At 45.8% G+C, this 10,000-nt stretch overlaps 1 protein-coding gene across 3 annotated transcripts in view; it reads left to right on the forward strand.

Moving 5' to 3' along the window:
* slit2 (slit homolog 2 (Drosophila)) overlaps window positions 1–10,000 on the forward strand; it is a 119,449-nt gene that overhangs the window by 6,370 nt on the left and 103,079 nt on the right. For 2 of the 3 annotated variants that reach the window (XM_063218366.1, XM_063218369.1), the window contains exon 4: window positions 2,700–2,771. The exons of the other annotated variant lie outside the window; for it this stretch is intronic. In XM_063218366.1, coding sequence (XP_063074436.1) covers window positions 2,700–2,771 — 72 coding nt within the window. The remainder of the gene's footprint in view (window positions 1–2,699; window positions 2,772–10,000) is intronic. 3 annotated transcript variants of the gene reach the window in all.

Genomic DNA, 10,000 nt, shown 5'->3' on the forward strand with positions numbered 1-10,000 from the left:
CACAGAGAAAAGTTTGAGAGACAGAAAGAGAGAGTGCCAGAAAGGGAGAAAGTACAAGTGCGATATGGAGAACATCTATTTTAAGGTGTTGATCTTATACCCCCTAAGCGATGTGTCTCTTTGCACTGCTCAAAAGTCCCGAGAGAGAATTGGCCCTGGATGCATCCACGAACACGTGGGCCTTTTAGGCTTCCCTCCCATGGCCCGTGTCATCATTATTTAATCAGCTAGTGTTCCGCTCATCAAATATACAGCACCTAGTGATGTAACCACCGCGGCTACAGCAATGATGTCATAGCAGAGGCTGGAGCAACAGTGGCGACGGTGAAACGACTGGGCTCCATCCAGAACAGGCGACTTTCTGTCTCAACCTCCTGCACTCTTTACCTCACTTACTCTTTCTCTCTCTCACACACACACACCTTTACCTGCTCCTCCTACCCCGGTCTGTCTGGATTGAAGATAGCTTCCTCATTCTTTTAAAAAACACTTTTAGCTGCTGGTGAGGGAGACAGTAAGCTTTACTTCCCTGGGAGTGAAAGGCAAAGCTATTAGCCTGTTCTCTAGCCACATGGTGAGTGTGTGTGTGTGTGTTGTGTTTGTTTTTAAGTGTATGTGTTCTTCTCCTCCCTCTCCCTCTCTCTCTCTCTCTCTCTCTCTCTGTGTCTCTCTCTCTCTCTCTCTCTCTCTCTCTCTCTCTCTCTCTCTCTCTCTCTCTCTCTCTCTCTCTCTCTCTCTCTCTCTCGCTCTCTCTCTCTCGTGTGTGGGGACATGAATGTGCACTCGTTCCATCAGAAGGGAGAGCCTGGTCATTATTCAAGCACACAAAGCGAGATCCTGCATATTGTACTACTGTTGCCTTCAAAAGGCCTGGTAGGGATTTAATTTTCTGGGTGCCTCCATGTCGTTATGCCACAGCCCGGGTTAATGTATGTCCCTGTGTGTTACATTCCAGTGCAACACCATGGTTATTGGCTGGATAATTGTTATTGTTAGAGAGAAAGGGTTTAAAGCAATGTTCACACATGCACACATTCGCACACACGCACGCACACACGCACGCACACACGCACGCGCACACAGACACATGCGCGCGCACACAGACACATGCTCGCACACACACACGCACGCATGGGCGGACGCACGCATGCACACACGCACACACGCACACACACACACACACACACACACACACACACACACACACACACACACACACACACACACACACACACACACACACACACACACACACACACACACACACACACACACACAGACAAAGATGCAAATGTATATACACATACACTCATGCATTGAGAATGATGAGGGCACACACAGGCTTCAGTAATCAATCACTCCTGCTGAAGAATAGAGCCTTCTCTCATGTCATAACTTGCTGTGGACTGGGGCGTCATATGGGGGATGGGGATGGAGCTCTTGTTGATGTGTGAAGTGTTTTGTATATTGAAATGACTTGTGAATGTTAATGTGTGTTAAGGGGCTTGTTTGCACTGTAAGGACTTTTTTTCAGGAGGTGGAGTGGGGGAGGGGTTAGCGCTCCCTTTCTCTCTTTCACTCTCTCTCTCTCTCTCTTTCACTCCCTCTCTCTCTCTCTCTCTCTCTCTCTCTCTCTCTCTCTCTCTCTCTCGTATTCTTGGTCTCTCACTCTTTCACACACACACACACACACACACACACACACACACACACACACACACACACACACACACACACACACACACACACACACACACACACACACACACACACAAAAGCTGGTTGAAAAAAACAGATGTGGGAAAAACAAACAGGGCTTCCTCAGACCGTGTGTGTGTGTGTGTGTGTGTGTGTGTGTGTGTGTGTGTGTGTGTGTGTGTGTGTGTGTGTGTGTGTGTGTGTGTGTGTGTGTGTGTGTGTGTGTGTGTGTGTGTGTGTGTGTGTGTGCAAGCGCACGGGTGTGCGTGTGTGTGTGTGTGTGTATGTGTGTGCAAGCGCACGGGTGTGCGTGTGTGTGTGCTTGTGTGTGTGTGTGCACATGCATGCGCGTGCATGTGTGTGCGTGAGTGTGTGTGTGTGTTTGCTGGATGCGGACACCTCTTCACTTAAATGAGAAGGCTGCTTGCCAGCTCTGTTTTCACACAGGCGAGAACTTTGTGTGCGTCGGAGTGACAGTTACCATCCTGTAGAAAACACACTCTAACACTCACACTATCACTCACACAGGCCAGAGTGCCCACACACATGCAGTTAGACACACACACACACACACACACACACACACACACACACACACACACACACACACACACACACACACACACACACACACACACACACACACACACACACACACACAACTTGAAGTAATGATATATTTTAACATGTGAAGTATGAGGAGTATTTAAAGGTGGAGAGGTGTCTGCTGTTAAATTGCTTAAATTACAGATCTCTAAAATTAGATTTGACTTTTGCAAACATGTCAGTCACCTTGCAACTTCTCACAACTTGTAGGAGCGGTGCAAATGAAATACAACATCAATACAGCATTTTACTGTTGTACTATAAATACGTAGCATACAGTGTGCCCAGGGAACATGTAAAGTGATTTCATGAAATGCATTTCAAATGTGCCAAACTTGTGTATAAAAGTTTTGGTGATAGACTTGTAATGGATGTCTTTGTTTCGTGTTGCTTAGACGTCTGAACCGGAATAACCTCCAAGTTTTCCCCGAGCTGCTGTTTTTGGGGACTCTGAAGCTCTACAGACTGTAAGTATTTCACACAGGCCATGATCATAAACTGTGTTAGCAATACATTCATCCAATTACCAGTCTCTAGACACTGTGTATGTGGAAATTTTCTTTCTTTCTTTCTTTCTTTCTTTCTTTCTTTCTTTCTTTCTTTCTTTCTTTCTTTCTTTCTTTCTTTCTTTCTTTCTTTCGTTCTTTCTTTCTTTCTTTCGTTCCGCCTTTCTCTCTCTTCTTCTCACTCTGAGTCTGTGAGTCTGTGTGTCTTGATTACAGGAGCTGTAGTGTACTCAGCAGTGGCCATGGTAATTGAGTTATGAGAGGTTGCAGGGCAGGAGGAAAGAGAGAGTCAGGGAGGGAAGGGAAGGGGGCCATAGGAAATAGAGTTAGAGTAATCTGCACTTAAACAGCTGCTGCCACAGAGATAGAGAGACAGACAGGGGGTAGGAATAGGGGTAAGGGTGGGGGTGGCGGTAGGGGGTGGACTTGGCTGTGGGTGAACCAGAGAGAGAAAGTACTTGGTTGAGGTAAAAAAACGAAAGGGTGGAAGCCCCTTTCTTCATACTGTAAAATACAGAAAGTGAAAAGCAATGAGCTGAAGCTCCAAAACATAATTTCTAGGTAGTTAGCTGTAACCACACTAAGTGCAGGTTGCCGTGAGCAGGCCTCACCGGCCATAAATCACCGTGACCCCAGCAACTTCATCCTGTCTGCTTAACATGTGTTGTTTACCCTGTTCATTTAGAAAGTTATCTCTCCCCATGTGCCTCATGGCTAAAGACGGCATTGGAAGCATAGTGTGTGTGTTTGTGTGTGTGTGTGTGTGTGTGTGTGTGTGTGTGTGTGTGTGTGTGTGTGTGTGTGTGTGTGTGTGTGTGTGTGTGAGAGAGAGAGAGAGAGAGAGAGAGAGAGAGAGAGAGAGAGAGGAGAGAGAGAGAGAGAGAGAGAGAGAGAGAGAGAGAGAGAGAGAGAGAGAGAGAGAGAGAGAGAGAGAGAGAGTGTTTGAGGAGCAAGTGTCTTGCCATGCAGTCCTGTCCAGAAATACACAGGAGAGGAGATCAGTCTCAGCTAACCTCCAGACAGGATACGTGTTACAAAATCACAGGGGCGTCTGAAGGCGTTGCTTGCTTGTTTTAGAAGCTTGTTTTGGGATTTGTCAACGTTCTTTAGTCTGCATTTTGTTTATGTGGTTAAGCCAGAGTCCATGACCATGTTGCACAAAGATTCTGTTTATTTTAAAGTTTTCCATTGTTCTAATAGTTCACATTATGTTGACTAAGACATGAGGCTCTCTGGATATGTGTTATGCAGTGGTGAAAGGAGGGGATTAAGGCACACACATACTTACTGTGTGTGTGTGTGTGTGTGTGTGTGTGTGTGTGTGTGTGTGTGTGTGTGTGTGTGTGTGTGTGTGTGTGTGTGTGTGTGTGTGTGTGTGTGTGTGTGTGTGTGTGTGTGTGTACGGGTTGTGTGTGTGTGTGCGTGTGTGTGTACGGGTGCTCCGTATGTGCATATTTTGTTTAGTTAAGTGTGTGTGACTGACAACGGGCCCCTATTTTTAGAGGAGGAGAAGAATGGGGTTATTTCAGTTATCCAAGGCTTGTGGTAAAGCAAGAGTCCTTCAGATAGCACCTTGTCAGAAACATGTGCGTACACTCCACATGCAGGCAAACACACACTTTTTTCAAACACACACGTGCACGCGCACGCGCACACGCACACGCACACGCACACGCACACGCACATGCGCGCACACACACACACACACACACACACACACACACACACACACACACACACACACACACACACACACACACACACACACACACACACACACACACACACACACACACACGCCTATAGTGTTTCTAATTCACTTTCATTGCTTTGGCATCAGATATGTATGAGTGAGAGGCACAGGGAGGGAGAGAGAAGAAAATGTGATATGAGAGAGAGAGTGAAAGTCCAAGAGTAATGGAGGAAGAGGAGAGAGAGATGGCGTCCCTCTCTAATGTCATTAGCTTGATGGTTGCAGTGGGCTTGCCTGAAAAGCCCCCTCTCTCTGGCCCGAAGGTGAAGCGTTTATTAGATTGCCGAGAGGAACATCTGTTTCAAACATGTGGAGCCCATTATACCGAACAAAACTCCCCAACAATGCTGTTTTATCTGTCTCTTAACTCGCTAATGCCGAGCCTACGCTCGTTGCATGGCTCTCCCTGGCTGACCAGCCAATTAGATTGCCAGCCAGCGCTCAGATGGTGTTTCCATACCGTTCCACTACGCCCGCGTCAAGGGGGCCTTTATGGATGGTCGCCTCTCTGTGGTGTCTTCATTTATTGGGAATGGGCTAGAGATGGTCTGTGGAAATCATCTATTTTGGTGACTGAGGTGTTTCATATTGGAAGATAAAGAGGACTGTGGGCACAAAGAAAGAGGTGACGGAGACTGGCGGCACAGTCCTCTAACTTAGGACTTGTTTTTCTTCACTCCACGCTGCGGCCTCCTGACCCTACCCCCTCTAATGAATGAGGACATATGCTGGGCAAGTCTCTGTGTGTGTGTGTGTGTGTGTGTGTGTGTGTGTGTGTGTGTGTGTGTGTGTGTGTGTGTGTGTGTGTGTGTGTGTGTGTGTGTGTGTGTGTGTGTGTGTGTGTGTGTGTGTGTGTGTGTGTGTGTGTGCATGTGTGTGCGTGTGTGCGTGTGTTGGGTGGGGTAGCTGTCTCTGTGTGTGGGTGAGGTGGGGGGAAGGGGGGAGTGTGTGAATGTGTGTTTGTGTGTGCATGTACAATAGACTGCTGCTCTTTCAATATGAATTATGATCAGGCGCGCGGTGGCTGCCACAGTAGCAGCTGAAGTATGCCTCTCCTTTTGTCCACTGGGCCACTGGAGCGACGCATGTTTGCCGGGAACATTTGGGGAACCTTTCTCAGGGTAGCATAGCCTGGCCACAGCTGTGCATGTTTGGAGAGAGAGAGAGAGAGAGAGAGAGAGAGAGAGAGAGAGAGAGAGAGAGAGAGAGAGAGAGAGAGAGAGAGAGAGAGAGAGAGAGAGAGAGAGAGAGAGAGAGAGAGAGAGAGAGTATTACTAGAGGATTGTAAAGAGACTGAGGATAGGATGAGGCAATAATATATTACATGATGAAGGGGGATGAAGAGAGCAAGGATGACAGGAAAAATATGAAAGCAAAAACACGTGGAAATTAAGACATGGTTGTTTATTAATAAGTTTTTAAGGAAATTGTAAGACAGAGACAGTGTGAGAATCTAGAAGCTATTTGAACAGCATAAGTTAGGAGTCTCTAAGCCACTCCATTAATGAACTCTGTAAAATCCCACTGGAGTCCAATAATGAAGAGAGGAGAAGCAATAAAATGTGTGTGTGTGTGTGTGTGTGTGTGTGTGTGTGTGTGTGTGTGTGTGTGTGTGTGTGCCTGTCTCTGTGTGTGTGCCTATGTGTGTGTGTGTGTGTGTGTGTGTGTGTGTGTCAGAGAGAGGAGGAGGGGGGGAGAACAAACTATTAGTGCTCAGGTTTCTATTTCCTATGTCATAACTAGTGTTAAAAAAGCCCTTGCTCTCAATTGGCTTTTCTTGTCAGGGGCATTTGTTTACACACACCACCAGCAAAAGCTTTCTCTACTCCACTGATTTACAACTTTGTGTTGTGGAGTCACTCTCAGATGATGATTGCGTATGAAGGTGATTGTTAGGGTTTGGAGTGCGCTGTTGAAGATGACATCTGCACCCTCAGAGGTCAGATATGTACTCACAAACTCTGTCTGTGCATGCGTGCGTGCGTGTGTGCGTGTTTGCGGGCATACGTGCGGGCATATGTGTGTGCGTGTGCGTGTGTGTGTGTGTGAGGGAAAGAGATTTTAATGTAACAATTCTAATAAATTCTTTCAGGCATTTAGTATACAGTGCCTTCAAAAAGTCTACACACCCCTCCTCAAATGTCAGGTTTTTGTGATGTAAAAAAATGACAGAAAGACAAATAAATTCACAGCTTTTTCCACCTTCAATCTAAACTATTGACCTGTACAATGCAATTGAGAAACAAGCATAAAGCTTTAAAGGGAAACAACAGAAAATAAAAAACTTCAATTAACATGGTTGCATAAATATACACACCCTTAAATTAATACTTAGTTGCAGCACCTTTGGGCTTCTCTGGGCTATTCCAAAACCTCAATCTTATTCTAGTGAAGCCATGCTTTTGTAGACTTAGGCGTGTGCTTGGAGAAATTGTTGTTCTGAAAGATTAGTTCCTCTGCATCTTCACCTTTCTACCAGGGGGCTGGAGGTTTTGTGCCACTGCCACAGCCCCTGTGGAAATGTTCATAATTCCCTCCTCCCTAATGAGGACCCCAGTTACTGCTGAAGAAAAACAGCACAAAATAACAATGCTGCCACCACCATACTTCATGTTAGGTATGGTGTTATTGCGGTGATGTTTTGCGCCAAAAATACCCTTTTGAATTATGACCAAAAACTTCTATCTTGGTGAGGTAAATTTTGCACAAAAAAACCTTCTGTAATCTCCTAAATGCATGTGGGAAGATGTGTTATGGTCAAGTGAAACCGAGGTTGAACATTTTGGACATAATTCCAAAAGGTATTTTTGGCACAAAACATCACCGTAATAACACCATACCTAACGTAAAGTATGGTGGTGGCAGCATTGTTCTTTTGTGCTGTTTTTATTCAGCTGTAACTGGGGCCTTTATTAGGGAGGAGGGAATTATGAAAATTTCCACAGGGGCCGTGGTAGTGGCACAAAACCTCCAGCCCCCTGGTAGAAAGGTGAATATGCAGAGGAACTAATCTTTCAGAACGACAATTTCTCTAAGCACACGCCTTAATCTACAAAAGAATGGCTTCACCAGAATAATATAGTGGTTTTGCAATGGTCTAGACAAGCCAAAAGTGCTGCAACTAAGTATTAATTTAAGGGTGTGTATATTTATGCAACCATGTTAATTTAAGTTTTTTGTTTTCTATTGTTTCCATTTAAAGCGTTATGCTTGTTTCTCAATTGCATTGTTGTGAATTTATTAGTCTTTCTGTCATTTTTTTACATCACAAAAACCTGACATTTGAGGAGGGGTGTGTAGACTTTTTGAAGGCACTGTACATTCCACATGACATTACAGCAGTACACTATGCACTGTTGTTTAAAATACACACTGTATATTACATACACATATTACAAAATACACACTGTATATTACCACCATATTTATTATGTATAATGGGCATTCATGTAAGTGGTTAAGATGTCAGCCATGTTATAGCCCAAAGGTTGCCAGTTCGACTCCAGCCGCACTGTTCTGTTGGGGCACTGTTTTGGAATGCCCCCTTGCACAGGTGACACATAAAATGCAATTTTGTTGTGTGCCGTGACGTGAGCACTGTGTGCTGTGGAGTGCTGTGTCACAATGACAATGGGAGTTTCCCAGGTGGGCTTATATCAATTGAGATGACATGATGCAGCGAAATTGGGGCACACTGTTACATGTTCCAGAGTTTAGGCCTAAACATAGTTTGACAGAGATCTGTGTTAGGATAGCAGACGACAACGCCTTGTAATAGGCCAGGAGTGAAATGTCTTGTGAGGTGAATGTGGATGTAGAAATATGAGGCTCCTCTGAGGTCAGTGGCGTGTGGGAGTGTCCAGGCCGTGGGTACTGAGGTGCTGATTGATGGCGTGGGCCGTTGGCCATGCCACTGTAGGAAATTGAAAACCAGCCTGAGTGACGTACTGGGGCTGGCCACTGACCTTAACTGTTTTCAGGGCACAAGGGGCCAGAAATGAGGAATTGGATTTTTTGGGGAAAGGTGAGGTGGCATCCCTCTGCCTGACTTTTATGTTTGATGTGTGCATGTGCTCCATAATGGGTTTTTCGTGCAAATATTGAGGAAACGTCATATTTGGGATTTTTTTTTATACAAAGGCATGCCTCAGGTCCTTGGCTTCATAGAGACATGGAGATAGAAACACATCCACAAACATGCACGCACACACATGCACGAGCATTTGCTCGCCCACACTCTGGTTTACATATGAGAAACCTTAGAATTGGTATTTTGCCATATCCCATAAGCTTTAGATTTAGTTTGAATTTACACAATGGCCCAGCATTTTTATAGACTGTGGGTTTCTCTGTGTGTGGTATATGGATTTTGAATGGGAAAATGAAGCATGTGTGTTTGGCAGATGTCATTGTGTGTGTGTGTGCGTGCGTGCGTGCGTGCGTGCGTGAGAGAGAGAGAGAGCGAGAGAGAGAGAGCGAGAGAGAGAGAGCGAGAGAGAGAGAAAGAGAGAGAGAGAGCGAGCGCATGTGTGTGTCCCTCTCTTGTGGCCCCTGTAACAGGGTGTTGTATTGCACTGCAGTAATTCAGTGTGAGTTTGTTCTCAGTCTTACTGTGGCCAAGGCCCATTGCTGGGGTTGAGGAAGCTCATTGGCCAGCTTCACTGTTTAATCCCCTCCACACTGTGGCCAGAGGAGGGGGCCCGCCTTTACACTCAGTGTGTGTGTTTATGTGCTTGTGTGTGTGTGTGCGTGTGTGTGTGTGTGTGTGTGTGTGTGTGTGTGTGTGTGCGTGCGTGCGTGCGTGCGTGTGTGTGTGTGTGTGTGTGTGTGTAGTCTGTAGTGTGTGTCTAGTCAGAGAGAGAGAGAGAGAGAGAGAGAGAGAGAGAGAGAGAGAGAGAGAGAGAGAGAGAGACTCGCCAGGGTTTCCTAGGTCACCAAATGATGGGAAAAGTCGTCAAGGGTCCAGCCTTTCTCTAGTGACTTAACGCTTAACCTCGGCTGAGTTCTGTTAGCTCACACGAGGGTGTGTGTGCCTCTGTTAGTCTGTGTGTGTGTGTGTGTGTGTGTGTGTGTGTGTGTGTGTGTGTGTGTGTGTGTGTGTGTGTGTGTGTGTGTGTGTGTGTGTGTGTGTGTGTGTGTGTGTGTGTGTGTGTGTGTGTGTGTGTGTGTGTTTCTAAGGAGCAGTTGAGCCCCTTTCCAGATTTACACAATCAGTTCTTATTGACAGTGTCATTATAGAGTGTTTTAATTTCCCCCCAAAAAGGAGATATTTGGGTGTTATTAGCAGGTTGCTATGGCAACACCCTGATTGCACAGCCGAGGAGCCTTCGGTTGTCAGGGTCCCATAATCCTCTTTACAGGTCAGAGGTCATTTGTGGAATGAGGAACAGCAGACTTTTGGGGAAAAAAATTAAAATCTAATTGATTTTTCCCTTAA

This window comes from Engraulis encrasicolus, chromosome 16, assembly GCF_034702125.1.
Source record: "Engraulis encrasicolus isolate BLACKSEA-1 chromosome 16, IST_EnEncr_1.0, whole genome shotgun sequence".
NCBI classification, from domain to species: Eukaryota; Metazoa; Chordata; class Actinopteri; order Clupeiformes; family Engraulidae; genus Engraulis; species Engraulis encrasicolus.